Source organism: Prunus mume, linkage group LG6 (genome assembly GCF_029339155.1).
Source record: "Prunus mume cultivar Tortuosa linkage group LG6, ASM2933915v1, whole genome shotgun sequence".
Classification (NCBI taxonomy): domain Eukaryota; kingdom Viridiplantae; phylum Streptophyta; class Magnoliopsida; order Rosales; family Rosaceae; genus Prunus; species Prunus mume.
Window position 1 is genome coordinate 1,696,381 of NC_142703.1, and position 20,592 is coordinate 1,716,972.

The window sequence follows — 20,592 nt, forward strand, 5'->3', positions numbered from 1 at the left end:
CATCTCAATGACAGTTCTATTCTTCCTCTCAACTACTCCATTCTGCTGAGGAGTATAGGCCATTGTAAGCTGCCTTTAAATGCCATTAGCTTCACAGAACTCCAAAAAATCAGTAGACAGAAACTCTCCACCCCTGTCACTTCTTATGCATTTCACCTTGTGTCCAGTTTGTAATTCAGTCATGGACTTGAACTTCTTGAAACAATAGAAGGCTTCTGACTTGTTTCTCAAGAAATATACCCAAGTCATTCTTGTGAAATCATCTATAATCAGCATGAAATATCTGTTCCTTGCAACAGACTCATTTCTCATGGGACCACAGAGATCCACATGTACTAGCTCTAGTACTTTGCTTGCTCTTTGTGCTTGATCTTTTGGAAAAACATTTCTGTGCTGTTTTCCAAATTGGCACCCTTCACACACACCACTTTGTTCTTCCAATTGTGGTAAACCATGTACCATTTCTTTATCCCTTAGCTGCTTCAATCCTCCAAAATTCAGATGACCAAGTCTCTTGTGCCAAATCCATGGGGATTGAAGAAAACTAGTCTTCATTAGTAACTGTTTTTCAGCTAGAAAAGAGACAGGATAGCATCTGTTACTCTTCATTTCCACCTTTGTGATGAGGTAATCCATGGATGGACTATCAAATATCCTGCACATTCCTTCTCCAAACACCAGACAATACCCATGTTCATCCATCTGCCCAACACTTATCAGATTTTCTTTCAATCCTGGCAGGTACATAACTTCTCCGATGTATTTCTGCCCTTTGCTTATCAATACTCGGTGAACCAATACCAGCTACACTCACTAGTGCACCAGTTGGCATTTGTACTTTCCCAGCTACATTAGTTCTCACATCAGCCAAGTAATTCTAAATTTCCTGTCATATGATTGCTGCAGCCACTGTCAATATACCATTCATTGGCTTTGATCTCAGTGGTTGAGCAATTTGCATAAAACAGATTTCCTGTTACCTCCATTTGATTTACACAATTAGCCTTCTGCACATTTTTGCTCACTGTACAGTCCCTAGCAAGATGTCCAAATCTGTCACAGTTATAGCATTTTGGTTTTCCCTTATACCTGCACTCACCAAAGTGATGCTTTGAACACACCTTGCATTGAGGCTTTGTGTTTTCCTGATTTGAGAACTGAGTTGAAGTGTGGTTCTGTGCAGAATAATTATTCTGCTGTGACTTGTCTTTTGCCTCCCATGACTTCCCTTTAGAATTCCAGCTTTTCTGTGACTTAGATGAACCAAACTGAGAAGTGTTTTTGTTCTGACCCTTTGCACTCACAGTGAATGAGGCAAATGCCTTCTCAGTATCAACACTATGCATTTCAAGCCGTTGCTCCTGACTCTTCAAAATTGCAATTACTTCCTGCAAATCCACAGTTTCTAGTGTCTTTGTGTTTTCAATCACAGTGCATATAGGATCATACTTCTTACTTAGACTAATTAACACCTTCTGAACCTGCCTCTCATTTGGCAGAACTTCACCAAATGTTTTCATTTGGTTAATCAAATCAGTTAGTCTAGTAAGATATTCAGATAAGGTTTCACTATCACGCATCCTAGTGTATTCAAATTCACGTCTAAGATTTTGAAGCTTTACCGATCTAACATGCTCTCCACCATGATATTCTGAATATAGCAGATTCCAAGCCATCTTTGCAGAGTCAGCATTGGCAATTCTGGGAAAAATCTGATCGAAACAGCATTTTGAATGATACCCAAAGCCTTCGCATCCTTCATGAGAATCGCAGCTGTTTTCTCATCAACTTCTTCTTCTGAACCATCCCAGATGACCAACTTCGTCTTTGAATCTGGGATTAAGAACCCCTTCTCTACCAAACCCCATAAACCATATGATCTGAAAATGGTTACCATTTTAATCCTCCAAAATTCATAGTTCTCACCTGAGAAAATGGGGATTCTAGCCTCTGAACTTCCAGATCCAGCCATTACGTATTTGAATCACCTGAAAACAAGATGTTTTCAGATTCGACCCTTGATCAAACTCACTCACCGTGAGCTTAGAATGAGCACACCTTGATCGATTTTCTTCACAGAACAACGCCACTTTTGGATGATGCAACCTGGCTCTGAGGCCATGTTAGAGTTTTAGGATCTTAGAATATGATTTGGAGAGAAGAGAGAGAGAGTCGATGAAATCCAAGGCTGCTCTGCTATACGTGTAGTAGAGAGAACATTCTCATTACTCAGTGTTCAAGATACAATATATCACACTCTTGGTGTGAGAAGAATATAGTCGTTAGCACAGTACCAGCTGGATGCAATTCATCTAAGCAATCTCAGCCATTCACTATCTAACCAATCAAGCTATGACACCTGGACTAAGTATAAAGAAATACAACTAAGCTGAAAACAAAACTCCTAATCCTGAAATCAACTTAAGCACTTATAATTCAACATATATTTCACAGATGATGAGAGTCGGGAGAGAAAAAAAAAAAAGAAAAAGGGTATTTGTTTGTGCTTGGGATCGTCCGTTTACGCAAAGACCGCCTTTTTGGACCTTCTTCACAACGCGTACCAAAATGATAATTCTGCTGCTGCTGATGATGATGATGATACATTGCACCGCCTTTGTGATTTTTCTACATGTATTTTTCTTTTCGCAGGCGCTTTCGCACCTGCGAAAGGTTTTATTTATTTATTTTAAATTTTAAATTTATTTTAGAATTAATAAAGATAATGGATAGTTGTGTTCTATAAAAATAAAATTTATTATCTGATTTTTCTTTTAACTTTAATTTTTTAATATAAAAAAGTGTGAATTTATCATATTATCTTCATTTAATTAATAATTTCAATTCTTAATATTTGCATTAACCAAAGACATTTTTTGGTATTTTGAATGTTTTACCATTTTCTGCTTTTTATTTTATATATACAAATACAGGTGATAATTTCGCAAATCCCATTCACTATTATAAAACTTTATATAAAAATAATAATAAAATCGTCAGTTTATTATATGACCCGCCTCGTTTCCTCTGTCCTGTCAGTGGGATGGGAAAGTATTGTCCTTTAACATGATCAACTTTTGTTTTGTCCTTTTAATGGATCAAATCTGTGAAATTATCGCCTTTTGTCATTGTTCTTGATTCCTTTTTTGTTTGATATATTAATAACCCTTATGTAGCCATTAACCATGTACACATTAAAATCGTCCATGTCGTTGTTATTCAGGACGTGGAAGACAAGTGACATTCCACATCTCCGATGACATTGCGACATGTGAATAAGATAAAAAAACATTTCATCGTAGCAAAATTAGACACGTGGCTTCCTCAACCATAGTTTTGTTTTGTCCGCTAGATCGAAGGATGTTTCTATTTGTCATATGACCCCGCCTCGCTTCCTCACCCATTGACTTGAGCATCTGCATACCAGAATCCCAGCAAGGTGGTTGTGTTTCTCTGGTCGCTTGAGTTGAGTTTTTCTCTATTCTTTAATTTTGCTCACAGCTATTTATACCATTTGTTTTTAATCTGCCCTTTCTGAGTCTAAGGGTTGGCTGAAGTCTAAATTTAATGTAATTTTAGAATTTTAGGAGTCGGAGAGATTGTTATTTGATTTTACTAACAAAAATGATTGAAGCGACTCAGAAAAATTGCTTCTTATAGTTGCACTTTCTCCAGCAGATTGCTTGGACACCATCTCCGGTTTGTTGGCAGTATCGAGAAGCTAGTCCCAAATGGAATTTACAACGAAGAGAGCCTGTTCATCACCTCTTCCTTCAGCTCGTCCATGGAAATATGATGTCTTTTTGAGTTTTAGGGGTGTAGACACCTGCAAGGGTTTTACAGCCCATTTATATGAATCATTGCTGTGTCAAGGAATTAAGACTTTCACTTGTGACTCAGAACTTCAAAGAGGAGAAGAGATTTCTGCACAACTTTTATTAGAAATTAAAGAATCAAGAATTTCCGTCCTTGTGATCTCTAAGAATTACGCTTGTTCAACATGGTGCCTGGATGAACTTTCGAACGTGTCGATGAGAGTGGCCCGTTTGGCCTACGTCCGGAGGCGTGTCGATGAGTGCCGTTTGGCCTGAGTCCGGAGATGTGTCGATGAAAGTGGCTTATTTGGCCTAAGTCCGGAGACGTGTCGATGAGTGTGATCGGTTTGGCCTACGTCCGAAGACGTGTCGATTGCATTTGTGAACACCCCATTGGAAGTGTCGATGAGAGTGGCGGTTTGGCCCGTCGGAGGCGTGTCGGGAGAGTGGCCTATTTGGCCTACGTCCAAGACGTGTCGATGAGTGTGGCCCGTTTGGCCTACGTGCGAGACGTGTCGATGAGGGTGGCTCGTTTGGCCTATGTCCGGAGACATGTGGATGATGGTGGCCCGTTTGGCCTACGTCCGAAGACGTGCCGATGAGTGTGGCCCGTTTGGCCTACGTCCGGAGACGTGTCGATGAGAGTGGCCCGTTTGGCCTACGTCCGGAGACGTGCCGATGAGTGTGGCCCGTTTGGCCTACGTCCGGAGACATGTCGATTGCATTTGTGAACACCCCATTGGAAAGAAAAGCTTGAACATATATTGATGTCTGTGTGACTACATTGCTTTATTAAACTAAAGAGATGAGTTGTAGGGGTAACATCAAAAGTAACTTGTCTTCAACGGAGGTGCCAAAGGCTTGCTCACCTGCTTGGAGCCAAGCTGGTAGACTATGAGCTTCGTGGATAGTACATTCGGAGGTGATGGGCATTCCATTGTCTTGGAACTTCCTTCCCTTAAAAGATGATGCCAGGATCGTCTTCCATGATTAGGTAGCTGCTGACGGCTTGGGAGATTTGCTCTTGTTGCTTGCATGATCTTTCTCTTCTGTTCCTCGATGGTCAGCTTGGGCTCTTAGAGTCGACTAGGATAGTGCTGATCCGTATGACTTTTTTCGTGGAGGTTTGTTGGTAGCTGCGTCGTGATCTTTGATTTGATGGATAGCCCTCTTGCGATGAATTTCTTGCAATGGTCGCCTCCGACTAGTTCTTCAAGGTTCTTTTTCTAGGCGAAACAGTCATTTGTGTAATGACTGTGCCCTTCATGGAATTCGCAATATCTACTAGTATCCTTCTTGGCGGGTTTCCCTTCAAAGGCGATGGTTTCGCAACCAAGGCATGTTCTTTACTTGGGCCAGGATCTGCTGTATCGGGATAATGAACTTGGTGTAGCTCTCAATGTTGGAACACCTCCCGAGGCTGTAATCCGTGCTTGCCTCCATCCTTGTCTGTTATCATGCCGTTTCTTTGGCTTGCCTGCTCAATGGTTGATCGGCTTGCTTGGCGACTTTCTTTGCGCGGTCCGGTCATCATCCCAAAGTGCATAGCGCTCTATTATGTCGAAGAATTCTACTAGTGTTTGGCAGGGAGAGATAGCTCGTAATGTCAGCTTACACTCAATTAGCAAGCCCTTTTGAAAGCCGATGACGCGATTCGATCGTCACATCCAATGATGTTTGCCCTTTCTGCTTTGAACCTCTTGATGTAATCTCGGATGGATTCATCGTACTTCTTGCACATGTTGCACAGGTGGTCGGGTTCTTCTTGATCGTCTGGTAAGAAGTGTATTCTTTGGTGAAGACGTAATCTAGCTCATTGAAGCTGCTGATCGACCTGGATGGCAAGGTGTAGAACCAATCTTGGGCTGCTCCTAGCAAGGTCATTGTAAACACCTTGCACATCAGCGTGTCGCTTGCCTTGTAAAAGATCATGGCACTTTTGAACTGCTTTAGATGGCTCTTGGGATCGGTATCCCCCTTGAAATGAACGAATGAAGGCATTGAGAATCTATTTGGGGAGCAGCCGCTCGATTTCGGCAAAGTGAAAGGCGTAGAGTTTGCTTGGTCCACCTCTCTGGGTAGAGCATCTTCGAAATTTCCGCAATCTTTAAGTTACAAAGTAGGTCTTTACGAGCTTCTCGACTTCCTCCGCGCACATGGCTTGCCGATCATGTTGGCAACCCTCGTGATTCAGGCGGGGATGGTTGACTTCTTTGTCGACTTAAAGATGTTGACCTCCTTGGCTGCCCTACCCGTGAGGCAGATTGGTGGATTGAGCTTGCAAAGATTCCTCCACGAGTTGTCGCCGCGAGTTGGTTCTTGAGAGGGTTGGTGAGCGTCGGTCGTTGCATTTGTCACGCAATCGTGCCCCCTTTGAGCCCAATCTTGAATGGATTGTCGATCGACTCAGTACGGCTTACGGATATGCGCGTCTCGCCTGCCGATCTCGTTCTCTCCCCCTGCATCGATCTGGTGACTAGTTTGGGATCCTCAAAATGCTCGCCAAGTATGCTCACGGATCCTTCTCTCCTCGCTATGGGCTCCAAAGTTAGGGTCTTGATTCAAGTTGATCTGCTTGAGTAGTTAGCCAATTAGGTTGTTTTGGTCGCCGACCCTCTGCGCGAGTTGATCAACCCATGAATTAAGGCCCACTTGATTGCATAGGTCGGGTAAAGAGGTGTGCATTAGGCCCAATGACGTATGGGCTAGGGCTCCATTAGATGTGTACACGGGTGCATACATCAAGTGTGGTTGCAAAGGAGGGAGTGAATGGATTTGCTCCAAGACTGAGGAATGGTCCGAGATGGCATTGAGGTGGTTATGAATGGTGGCACTGTCATGGGTGGCGGCACCGGCACCTAGGCCTTGCAGTTGCACGACGAAGGAGGCCACAGGGCTGTGTGGCGGCGCTGCAATTTCAGCAGCCACATGGCACGGCTGCTGCTGCGTTCCGATTGCCATAGCAGTTGTTTGGAGAGGTTGCATAGCTGCCGGAGGTGGCTGGACAGCATGGGCAGCCACGAGGGGCTGCCGGAATGCGCTGGCAGCCATGGGACGCTGCTGGAAATCATTGGGAAGCTGTTGGAAAGCGCTGGCACCCATGGAAGGCTGCTGGAACTTGCTGGGAAGCTGCTGGAATGCGCTGGCAGCCATGGGAAGCTGCTGAAACTGGCTGGGGAGCTGCTGGAACGCACTGGCAGCCATGGGATGTTGCTGGATCTCGCCTGGAAGCTCCTGGAACATGCTGGCAGCGATGGGAGGTTGCTGCAAATCGCTGGCAGCAGCTGTACCTCGTGGTGGCAGCGAGGCTTCGGGCATTTTGGAGTGCGCCGACACGGTGGTTTTGCTCCTAAGGCGTTTGCTTCCAACCATGGTTATTTGGAAGGCTTCGGTGGATTGAAAAAGTATGTTTGGAGCACGCTTTGAGTATATCTTGTGCTCTCAATGAAAGCACCAATTTGTGGGAGCAAATTTTTCCACGAGAATATTCGATTGGAAAAATTCTCCTCTCTTCTTCGCCGCCTCTTTCTCCCTGCAAAATAGAACAAATAAGAGGGCCACACCTGGGGGGCTAGGGTTTGAGAGGAATTTTCTGCAGAGTTTCAGTAGAGATTTCAGACGTACCTCAGCCCGTGTGCGTAGCCATCCTTCTATAGTGGTCTCCGAGGGTTAGGGTTTGGAGAAAAATAATCCTTGTTGGGAAATGAATTATTTTTCTGATTTTAGGAGATTCAAATCAATTAGGGATTTAATGCGAATCAAATCCCTAATCAAGGCAAGAATCCCCAAATCAAATATTCCCCAATTGGAAGGAAATATTTGACCTAGGGTTTGCTTAAAATTAGGTTCCCACAATAGTAGCATTGAACAACTTTGGGATGAAGAAGAGGTATAAGTCTACTGCAACTATAACATAACCCTTCTAAAGGGGGGGATCTCACTCCACTATAGCGTGATCTATATGTGATCCATATCGATGTATAATCGAATCTGTATTATCAATAACATGGATGACATATTGGTTGTCTGATATGGTGTCGATATGGATTCCATTACATTGTAACTGGAAGGGGATCCCCCTTATGAAGGGCACTATATATATATATATATATAAGTTTTTCTGAATCTTATTACTATATGCATTTCTTGTAAATTTTCCAGACTTTTGAAAAGTTGAAAGTCATCAAACTTAGTCATTCACTCCACTTGACAAGAACTCCGAATTGCTATGGAGTCCTAAATCTTGAGAGATTAGATCTTGAGGGATGTGAAAGTCTTGTTGTTATTCACCCATCCATAGGAGTTCTCAAAAAGCTTACGTACTTTCTTGAATCTTAAAGACTGCAAAAGGCTGGAGAGTCTTCCAGATAAGATTGCAATGGAAAGCCTTGAAAGTTTTGTTCTTTCTGGTTGCCCAAGTGTTGAAAAAATTCCTGAATTCGTGAGACCTATGGAGCATTTAACGAAGATTTCTTTAGATGGGACTGCTATTAAAAGTATACCACCATCAATTGGATATCTGACTAGCCTTTCTTCATTGGATTCGAGAGATTGCATACATCTAAGTTGTCTTCCAAGTACCATTGGCAACTTGAAGTCCCTTAAAAGTTTGTATGTGTCTGGATGCATAAAAAAATGGCCGTCTTCCAGTGTCCCAAAAAACCTTAAATCGATACTTCTCATGGTGGACCATCAGAACAAACATGCGTTATGCCAATGAAGAGCCATCATCCTTGTATTTCGTTCTTGCCTCCTCTATCAAGGGTCCCTGCTTTAGTACAATTGGATATAAGTGGTAGAAATCTTTCTGAAGGAGAGTTTTCCATTGACATTGGCTGCTTATCCTTTTTAGTACCATTGAACTTAAGTGGGAACAATTTTCTTAGACCCGTAAATATTTAATGCTATTATTTCATTGTTTGTATGTCTTTCTCAATATAAAAATAAGGGAGACTTTGGAAAAACCCAACCCGAACTCTTGCTGCCCCGTCCCAGAATCCCACGCTTAGCATACAGGTTTGCCAATTGCACATGGGTAGAACCACACTCTGGCTCCAATTGCACAGGTTTGCCACGCTATCTGCAGCCTCAATGCCAATACACACACTTCCATGAACCTTAGAGGATGAAAGGCTGTGTGGTAAGGCTGTGCTGGGCATATATACCTTGCAATCACGGAGTTTCAAGATATTATCTTTGCTATCCAAATTTTTGAATATGTAAGCGCATCTTTGACATCCCCAAGATACATTATCTTTGCCTTCCAAGATACATTACCTAGTTATAGTTCTTTCAGGGTTTAGGGTTAGCTGTATTCTATAATGTCTATACTAGGCTACCTTGAGGATTTTTGGCTCTGTGAGAATCAAACGATGAAGAGATTAGAAGTTATAGGTGCCCAGGCCGCATTCTTTATATTGAATAATTGGTCAAATGGTAACGTATTAAAAACTAGTACCACCTTCAGGACTCGATGTTTGTGAAATGTTCTTTATATTGAGAATCAAGGGATTTGGATAACATCTTACAAACTTACTTTTGGTCGGTTTTATTTTGTATATAAATCTAATTAGCTCTCCACGACACCACATTTCTCACAGGCATTTCATCAAACGCCCTATAGGCAGTCTGTAACTCACCGCATCTACCATAAAACTCACCAAAGATCTTCCAATATACACATTGGCAACAAACCCAGATCTTCCATGTCTTCTATCTCGTCAATCCACCGCCCCACTGCCCCACCACAGAAAAATCAGAGAACAAAGTTGAGATTTTTATTGGTGAATTGGGGGGTTGAAGGTGATGGAGAATTCACAAGATTTTATTATGCAAAAGAGAGGGAGATGGGGATGGAAGGAAGGTCGTTGCTTACACCCAACAGCAAGTAGCTCTGGGCATTAGTGGTTTGGTCGTCAGGGCCAGTGCACAACTGCTTGGGTGGAGGTCAAGGTGAGGAAGGAATGAATAAAAAAGAGTCCCATGTGAAAATCTGATGGTTTAAGGTGGGATTTGAGATGGGGGTTTGGTATTTATACCTTTCACTAAAAAATCTCACATATTCCGCATTTTAAAAAATCCTTCAAAATTAACAAGTTTTTGAATACCATAAGACTTTTTGTAACTTGTTTAAAGTCTTGATCAATACCACCAGATTTAGTAACCCTCTTTAAAAACTCCTCAATACCACAAGACTTTTTAGATTATTTAAAAGTCTTAATTGAATACCACAAAACTTAATTATCCTAAAATAGTCTTTTAAAATCCCAATTGAATACACCCCCCTTAATACGCTTGAGAACTTAAACTTGAGTGGTTGCAAGAAGCTTCAACATGTTCCAGTCCTTTCGTCGGATAAAAATTTAGAAGTAATTGCAGATGGTTGTACTGCACTGAAATGCTGCAGTGTCCATCAAATTTGGACTGATTGAAGTGGTCCTGTTTCAATTTCATCAACTGCATTGGATTGGTTGACCACGAAATACCATTAACCATGCTCAAAAGATACCTCAAGGTTAGCTCTCTCTCTATATCTCTCTCTCTCATTGTTTGACGTTACAGTTTACATACTGTACAGGGAGCACATTGTCCAGGAGAGATGAAATTGTAATTCCTGGAAGTAAAATACCTTCGTGGTTCTGCCGTCAAAGAGTGGGTTCTTCAGTAAGTTTACCTCTGAATTCGCATAAACAAAAGTGATGGGATATGCTTTGTGCGCCCGTTTTCAAGTATTAAAGAGTGGATGGCAGCTCACTTGTGTTTTGAAAGTCAATGGAAAACAAGAGTACCCTGTGCCTCTATTTGCAACTAATGTCACACCCTTGTCAAATCATCTTTGGTTCTTCTATGTGTCTCGTGATCTAAGCTTTGGTACAAATTCGCGAACCAGTTACGATCAGTTAACCTTTTCATTTGAAAGCTCAACCCGCAGCTTGGTGAAGAGGTGTGGTGTCCGTTTGGTATATGAGGAAGATCTGCAAGATTTCAGCAAAATAGTTGCTCAATCCAGCGTTAGCATTTCCCCAGAGGAGGAGGCTGTTGATGACCTTCATCACGATGGCACGTCCAGATCTGTACAAAGTGGGACTATCAAGCGGAGCTATGAAGACAATGATGGGGAGGGACCTGCCGCAAGTGGTAGTTTTGATGAGGAATCAGACTTAAAAAGATCCAAAAACAGATGATTTGTTTGGAACTGGACTGCCGGTCTATTAATGCTTGAAGGGTGGCAGTTTAGTTTTATAATTTTGTCTCAATTGAAACATGTTTGTGTTGGCCAGTAGATGTTTTCAGATTTGCTTATGACCGTTTGTATTTTCACCCTGAATTTATGAATTAATTCTAACAATCTTATGTAGCTTTTACTTGATTCAAAAAAGTGAGATTTTAAAATTCATATTTGTGTGATCATATTCATAATACCATGTCGTCCAAGTTAAACACATGGAAAATAGTTACTGTCTAAACGGTAAGTTCATTTTTGCTCATCGACTTTATTCTGGGATATGGGCAAGTGTATTGACTACTATCTTTGCCTTTTTTAACAGAAAAATAAGGCACTCAGGAAGGTCTCCGAGTGGTGTTAACAAATTCAAAAGTAAACAATTAGAAGTTGATTGCAAACTCTGATTCTTCGTCCATTGACTAAGGAAATAGGAAAACTACATATTGTCAGACAGCTGCATGATGAAGGCTACATCTAGCAGAAATCTACATAATGCCGAAATACAAAAGTCCTAAAAACGTTGGAACACAATTTGTGTATTAAATTTCAAGGAGATGAACACTATGAGCAACATTGATATTATCTCCAATTTAAACTCTTACAGAGGTTTTATCATAAAATGTCTCTTAGGGCCTCAATGTTAGTAGTAGTGGAACCACTGATTATATATTGTATTATTTTGTCAAGTTTCTTATGTGTGATTTTACATTTTTCAACACGCCCCCTCAGGTGAGACCACCATATAGTGGGTCATACATGCAACCAATTCCATATTGGAGTCAATCATTCAAGTCTAACATGTGAATACATCGTAAGGTAAGTGTAAACAATCAATCCCAATTGTTTGGGCCTAATTTGGCACACCCAGTCCAAAAGATCAAATGCCCATATCAATTTTGGACAGCCACCAGCGTCCCCTTATAGTTGGGCCAAAATTACACTCAGCCCAACACTGGAAGCCCAAAAGGAAGAGGCAAAATCAGACCCAGACAGTATGGACTAGAATTGGAATCAGGGGCCCAAAAGTCAAAAAGCCCAAACCAAAGGCCCAAGTTTGAAGAAACCCAAAACAGTTTTTTTTTATTTTTTATCAAAACTACCAATTCTCCACCCAAACTGAAGAATGGGCCAAAATACCACTTAAAAGAAAAAACGCACTCAGCCTAGATTACAGAGGAACTCACGTGACTACCTAGCTTTGAAAAGTCAACAAATTCAACTGGGTTGATAAGGAGTTAGTAGAGCGGTATAAAAGAAAGACATCTCTGAAATCTCTGCCACCAGAAGATCAAAATCCCTTTTGTATATTCAGAAAAATCTATGCTCCAAACCAGGCACCATTTTCAAGAGACAAGCAGACTACGTTTTTTTGGGAGATAAGTGGGATGCAGGGAGTTGTTCATTTGGAAAATCAAACTAACGATCACAGTTTGAGCTCTTACAAAGAGCAGTTAAAACGAAAGAGGATTAGGTTTTCTTTCAAGAAAAACAGGAAAGTGACTACCTTAGAAACTGATTGTTGATGGTCTTCTTGCCAGAAAAGATAACTTCCATTTTTCTTTGACATTTGAAAACAAAAGATCTTGTTTTCTAGAAAATCTGCCGCCCATTTTAAAGATTAAAAAATCCTACTCCAGCATATTTCTATAAATATGAGAGGAGGTGAAACAGGTCAAAGGACAGCCAAAAAAATCAATTAAAGACAAAACTCAAAATGATCACTTGATCTCAAAAGTCTTCAAAACACTGAAGCAACCAAAAGCTCATTGAGCCATAAGAAAGAAAACAAGCAACAATTCAGAATCTCCAACTCCAGTTCAAACTTAGACAAACAAGTCATTCAAAACGAGATTTCTCTTGTTACAAATTTGGTTCAGCAATTCTGAAGTCTTGGAAAAAGCCCAATTGACTTTTCAATGGGTCTAAATATACTACCCTAGAAACCTTCAAAAGTGGAAAAATTACAACACTACCACCGAAGTTTGTGTCTCTAAAAACCATATTATAAGGATAGTAATTGTATTTCAGACTTCACTTAAATTAAAAAAATAGCCTAGCTAATCCTTTTTGGAGGTTTTCTTCAATTTGTAGGTTGTAGTGTGTGTGTGTGTGTATATATATATATAACCAATGCTATATATGAGGTTTGTTATAAATATCCATAAACAAAGATTAACCACAAAAAAAAAATATATATATATAAACTATTTTTAAACAATAAAGATGCGGACTCAAATTTTGAATATGCATGATTGAGTGAAAAACTGTTAGAAACACAATACATGAATAATTGTATTTTAAAGAGGAAAATTTGGGTTTAACTCCACTAGCCAATTGGTTATTTTATTTTATTTTATTATTTAAGTATTGGGAAAGAGAACCCAACAACAAAAAAGATAGTAGTTATTATTAGAAATATGCCCTTAAAGTCAACTAATTATGTAATAGTTAGAGTTAAGGACATCTTTGATAAAATACATATTATGTTTTCAATGGGCAGAATTGTTGTTTTATACATTAAATCACCCTATATTATCTTTCAATATGTAGAACAACCATAGTCCAAGGAATACACAAGTGGATATGAGAGCTATGTAATGAGATTGCATACATGAAGACTTCTCATCATCCCTAAATCCTGAATATATCACTGGTCATAGGAATATTGATTGAGCGTCAATATTCCGCAAAAACCAGTACACAGTATCGTCTCTATATGTAGGGAATGCCAAGGTCTCAAGCCATTAAGTGTGGAGACACATTGATATGTGTGTAGGTGCTTTTAGAAGACCAAGTACACTGAACGCAATCCAACATATAAGTTACAGCATGGAAGTCTTTACTCATATGTCAACGTGGAACTCATAAATTGCAATGGTGTGCAAACTAATCCTTAGACCTGAGACATCATAGATGTTTTGTCGCTATATTATTAATATTTGAGGGCACTATACGGTCATGTTGAATTAAGCGTAGCTTAAAGGTGCTCATCATGATTCTCATTAGAGTCATGAAAGCAAATGAATGTACAACAAGGAATCTCTACTCTCAGTAAAGGAGAGAGAATACTCCAAGATATGATTGGTCAAATTTCTGAGCAGAGTAGTGGATAATACTTAAAAGAAGAAGTCTTCAAATCTTACCAGGATAATCATATAAAAGGAATAATTCACATTAGGATATTGACAATCGGATTCCATGATCTAATAATGTGAATAAGGAGTATTGACATAAGAGAATGATTCAATTGCACAGTCATTCCAATTTGAATAAGTTTTTTCACAACATCTTATTTAGCTCTGATAACCGTGACTTGCTGCTAGGCGATAACCATGGTTTGTGGATGTCCTAAAATGTTTCAATTAACCTTTATTAATAGGAAGAATTAAATTGTGGAATTAAATTTGTATATCATCTCTGAGGAGTTGAGTCAACCTACTACCTTGCTAAAGGAAACCTATGGATTTGCACACCCAAAGAGTCTGATTCGACATACAAATGAGGAGAAAGAAAATGAGGAGACACAAGTCAATGGTTGATAATCAAATGTCAAAGTCAACAGTAAAATGTCAACATGTTGATCGGAGCAATTGACCAAAGTCAAATAGTTCGACCAGGTCAATTAAGTGAGACTATAATTATAATTTAATAGTTAAATTATAATTACAAGATTAATTATGGAATTAATATTGACATATAGAAATATTGGATTGGGCTTTTAAATACGATTTAAAAGAAAAGGGACAAAATAGCCCAAACGGCTATTGGGCCCAAGGGATAAGTGACATAAGATGACATGACCCATGGACCAAATGGAGCCCCAAATACCCACCCAAATTTTGACCACTTAGGGGAAGCTCTCCTTTTACCTTTGGTGTTGTTCTATATAAGCTAAGTGTTGGAGAAAACCTAGCAAGGGATATTGATTTCCTACTTTGGTTGATGAGTGATCATCTTTCTATCTCATCTTCCATAAACCAAAAATTGGTCCAATCAAGAAGTAGACTATAGCATCCATACTTCTTCATTGTCTTCTCTTCATCCCTATGAGCATTTGGTGTGGTGAGGTAGAAGACTCCAATCTTGGAGCCTTAAGGTGAAGGAGTCAAAATCAAGACAAAGAAAAGGTCTTTCCAATAAAAGTGTTCATTCTTGAGAAATCAAGAAATTATCATCAAGGGTAAAGATCTGTTCCCTTTTTCCATTTTATATTTATGTTCAAAGAGACTAGGCTAAGATATTTGGTTTAAAATGAAAGATCTATTCCATTTTTCCTAAGCATTAGATGCATGTTTTCCTCCAGTTATGTCTCATAAAAACAGGACTCATGTTCTTATTACGTAAACTCTTGAGAAAAACCCAATTGACTTTTCAATAGGCCTTCAAAAGTGAAAAATTACAGCACTGCCACCAAAGTTTGTATCTAAAAACCGTATTGCAATGATATTAATGGTATTTCACACCCCACTTAAAATTAAAAAATAGGGCAGCTGATCCTTTTTGAGGTTTTTCTTCAATGTGTAGGTTGTAGTGTAAATATATAAAACCATTCTAAATATGAGGTTTGTTATAAATATCTATAAACAAAAATTAAACACAAAAAATATAGATTTAAACTATTATTAAACAATTTATTAAAGATGCGGACTCAAATTTTGATTTTGCATAATTGAGGGAAAAACTGTTTGAATCCAAACAATACATGAATAATTGCATTTTGAAGGGGAAAATTTTGGGTTTAGCTTCATAGTGAATTGGTTTTTCAGTTTTATTTCGTTTATTTAATTATTAGGAAAAAGAATCCAACCAAAAAAATAATAAAAATTGAGCAACCTGTTTTTATTTAAAAAATTGTACCATGAAAAAATGTTAATTTACTATATTATTCCTATTTAATGAAAGTTTCAATGTTTAATAAATTTATTAACCAATGTCAGTTTTTAGTATTTTGTATGTTTTATCATTTTGAGTCTTCTGTTATATATATATATATATATATTAACAATGGAGATGTCGTGAGAGTATGAAAATTTTGCTCCTAAAATTTCAAATTTCATAGCCTGGCGTTACAAACTTTCTAAGAGATTGAGTTGACTCAATTTACAGATTGGGAATGTTGGAAATTGTTGGCTTTAAAAGCCCATTTGTGTGGGTTAGAGAAAACGTAGTTGGCCCACTTGGTTGATGGCTTAGGGTATTGAAGTTAGTCATTTGTCCCTACCTATATTAGTCTTATCCTCATTTGTCCCTACCCATATTAGTCATAGCTTGGGCAGATAGTGGGACCCAGCAGACTCGGTTGGCGAGTTTTACCATGACGTCAGCGTCTTCTGATCTTTATAGTATCGCTACTGCTACTGATCACGTGTCGGACTCTCTCCGATAAGATTTTTTTCTCCGTCTAACGTGGTCAATTTTGTGCAATAAAAATGAAAAAAAATCGAAATTTTTTAAAAAATACCAAAAAATTACTGAATTTTTTTTTCTATAAATACCAATCAATACTCTTCACTTTTAATACCAAATCCTCATACATTTTTCGATATGAATAGTATTGACCATGGCAAAAGGCAACTGCTTGAATGATATTGACCAAAAATCCTATCCAAATTAATTGTTTAAGTAAAAAAAGTTGTGAAAAAAATAAAAAATGAATAGCATTTGCATAGCAAAGGTCATTGCTGAAACACATTGCTTAATATGGAAAGGGCAGCCACTATTCACATGAATAGTAAGCTGCCTACCTTCCTGGCAAAGGGAAGCTGGAAGTGCTCCTAGGTGGAGGTCGCCATATTTGGAAGAGGAAAAAGACAACCACCTATTTGAAGAGGAAGCTCTTGTGTGACCTTGGTGGGTTTCATTCTTTGTGTGAGAAAGAGGTAAGCTTCTCTTTGTCTATACAAGATGTTGAGAGAGAAAAACTAATGTGTGAGAGCAAGGCTCTTTGTATTTTTCTATAGGTTGACGCCACTTAGTGTTGGTTTGTTGCACATCATCTACACTTATGGTTTTCTTCTTCTGTCCCTTGTGTTTGTAGTAGTTTTACCTCTATGTACTAGCTCTATATTGGTCTCTTCTCTGTGAGAAAGAAAATGACATTTTATCCTGGTTAATTTGTACTTGTATCTATGAGAGAGAGATTTTTGGGTATGTGGGATTTGGGATGTGAGTTGAACTTTGTAATTTCCTGATGTGGTGAGAGTTTTAACTAATCTGTAATCTCCTTATGTTCACTACTACAAAAAGTGAAAAAGACTACCAGAAAAAAACAACGGTTTAACAGAAAACCATCGTTGTGTTTGAAAAGACGACGGTTTTATAAAACCGCCGTGTATGATTAACTTAAACAACTAAAAAATGGAGATTCCAATGGGTGTTTTTAAAAAACAATACACCTAATTAAAAAAGCGACGTCTTATTGAAAAAGGTTTTCCTCAGAGTAAACTCTGAGCCCACACAACGGCAGAAGGTATGAATCCACCGACGTAGAAAGTAAAGATGACGGTGTAAAGAAACAGCCACCGTTTTTACTCCGTAATAAACATGACCAAGTTTTCGTATCCGGCGCCGTATAATTTCAAAAGAATCCATAGCGGTATATTACAAAATACCGCCGTATTAAACGAATGTACAACGATGGTAAAGATAAATTTATCGACTTATTTCTTAAAGCGTACTACGACGGTATCTTTAACACTAACCACGTTGGTTTGTTCAATTAACGCCGTATAATAAAATTTACCACGTCATGAAGTTAAAATTACCGTCGTATTTATTCACTGTATACATCCACACTTATATCTAAACCGTTGTGTTATTAATATTATTTTTTTACTATTTATTTATTGGATTTTGGAATCTTACGATGGTAGACCAACTTAATGACAAGAATTGAGAACAACCACGACAGTTTATATAGAAAACCGCCGACAGAATCAATTTTCTAAGACCGTCGTATTTATTCACTTTATACGTCTCAAATTATATCTAAACCGTCGTCTTAATAGTAACTTTTTTTTACTATTTATTTCTTGTATTTTTGTATCCTACGTCGGTAGATCAACTTAATGACAAGAATTGAGAATAACCACGACGGTTTATATAGAAAATTGCCGACAGAATCAGATTTTTCTGAGATCCCAAGAGTTTTGAAATCTTACCAGATGGAACTTTGTTCCTCATCATAATCGGACCACAGAAAGACAATATTTTAGACGTTGATGATGTATGTGTCTTTGTGTCTTTAAGATACACAAAGGCACATACACATCAACATCCAAAAATTTGCCTCTAAAATTGTGACGACGAGCCTCAGATTTGAAATCAGACAGACAATTTTTTGGAAGTTGATGATGTGTGTGTCTTTGTGTCCTTCAGATACACAAACACACACACACACACACACACACACTCATAAACATCCAAACAATTGCCTTCTAAAATTTGACGACGGCAGCCACAAATTTGCATTCAGAGAGACAATTTTTGGAACGTTGGTGATGTGTGTATGTTTGTGAGTCAGATACACAAATATACACACACACACCAATATCCAAACAATTGCCTCCTAATAGGTGAGACTGAAACTGAAAGAAATCGTGGAAAAAAAATCAATTTATAAAAAAAAATTTCATATCCACATCGGTTATATTAAACCTAACGCCGTTTAACAAAAGGAATCCACGTCCGTTCTTGAAACACGGAAGACGTATTAAACATACGAGGTTAAGACAAACAACGTCGGTTTCATATAAAAAACGACGTGGTAACTTGTAATTTCACCTCTTCAAAAGTAAACTTTTGTCGTGTAGCGCCCAACTAACCACGTCGTTTTCAGAATACAAAAAGTCAACTAATCACTATATAAACTTTTTGGTCACCTGACCTAAACTTTTACGTTCTCTCTAAAATTTTCAGTTTTCTCTCAGTTTTCTCAGTTTCCCTCTCAACTTTTACTTTCTTCCTTGTCTTCGTCTTCAAAATTTGATTCCGAAGAAAACTTTCCTTGCAAGCCAAACGTATTTTCTCACTTCAATTTTTTTTCTTCAGTTTCTCTATCATTTGAAGTTTTTTTTTTTTTTAAAGAACGAGTCCCACTGATGTTTGAAACAAGACTCAGGTTTGAAAAGGCGAAATCTTTCACTGTTCCACTCCGCAGGTCATGTGCGGACGATGGGTTTTTCTCGAATTTGACGTTTTTGTTGACACACCACGACGGTAATTAAATTCGTGCTATTTCAATAGCAAGGCTGTTTATACTAATCGATGTGGTGTATTAATAAATACGACGTTTGAAAGATAAAACCGTCGTCTGATTTGAAACGAACGTGGGAGAGAGAAAAATGAGTGGTTTTTAAGTTACGTCTTATAATACAACGACAGTTTTATTTAATTACCGTCGTGTTAAGTTACGTATTAGCATATCCACGTTTCTATAGATTAGCATGACGGTTCTGTTTTTTGCCGTCGTCTGAATTTTCATTTTATGTCCGTATTTTACCTAACCGTCATTGTTTTCCTTGCATTTTGTATTTCTCTCTAAACATGGTTTCGAAATCTCAAAGTAAGGAGGCTCAAGCGTCAAAAGGTCAAGGCAAGGACATTGCAGTTTCAAAGGCACAAATGGGTGAATCCAAATCTGTTCCAAGCAATCCCGCAAAGAATATGAGATTTACTTCATCTTTCAAGAAAGACCCAAGCTCTGCAACATTTGATAAAGTGACGAAATCGACTTGCGGTATCAACACAATGAGCCGTGTTGTGAGGAAAATCCAGAAGATTAAGCCTGTGGTTGAGTACAATAAAATTGGCAGACCACATGGCAAGGTTGCTATTGAGATGCAAAGTTACATTGGTGTTTTGGCACGCACCTGAGTCCTTCTTGTGGACAAGAAACGGACTCAATTGCCCAAGGACCTGAAGGAGTAGATTTGGGAAGCTGTTCAAATGGCTTATGTTGTTGGGGAAGGGGGCAAGAAGATGGTGTTGTAGTCTGCAGCAAAAAAATGGAAGGATTTTAAGTCTACCTTAACTAGGCAGTTTATTCTTTCATTGGCAAATGAGAAGGAGAAGTTAGAGCCCCTCAGCTTTATAACTTCATAGAGAAATCTCAATGAGATGCCTTTGTAGCTTCAAGGTTATCCCTAGATTTTGAGGCTGTGCATTCTGAGCAGTCTCAGAGAAGGAGAAATGCGAGTACAACCGTAGGTTGTCTCGAAAAAGAAACGTTGGTTTAGAGGATCAATTGGAAGAAACCATGTCCGGTGAAGAAATTGATCGATCTCTGCTATGGAAGAAGGCAAGATAAGATAAATAGGGAAACATCCTTGATCCAAAGGTTGCAGAGAAGGAAAAATTAATCGTAAGTCTCACTGACTCTGTTCTAAACTTGTAAAACAGAGGTTTTATTTTTCATTCAGATGTCGATCTTTTTATTAACCGTCGTTATACATGAAACCCCACGACGATTTTTATTCACTGCCTTATAAAAAATATATAACGTCAGTAGTTTTATAAAACCGATGTCTGTATTAATTTACAATGACGGTTTTG

The 20,592-nt window shown here is 38.7% G+C and overlaps 1 protein-coding gene across 1 annotated transcript; it reads right to left on the reverse strand.

Annotated features, from left to right (window-relative positions):
• Positions 1-863: 863 nt before the first annotated feature.
• On the reverse strand, positions 864-1,972 carry LOC148915781 (uncharacterized). The gene is made up of 2 exons (XM_089054201.1): positions 1,623-1,972; positions 864-1,581 (listed from the first exon to the last, which is right to left on the reverse strand). The coding sequence occupies exons 1-2, from the start codon at positions 1,970-1,972 to the stop codon at positions 864-866; spliced, it is 1,068 nt and encodes a 355-aa protein (XP_088910327.1).
• Positions 1,973-20,592: the final 18,620 nt, after the last annotated feature.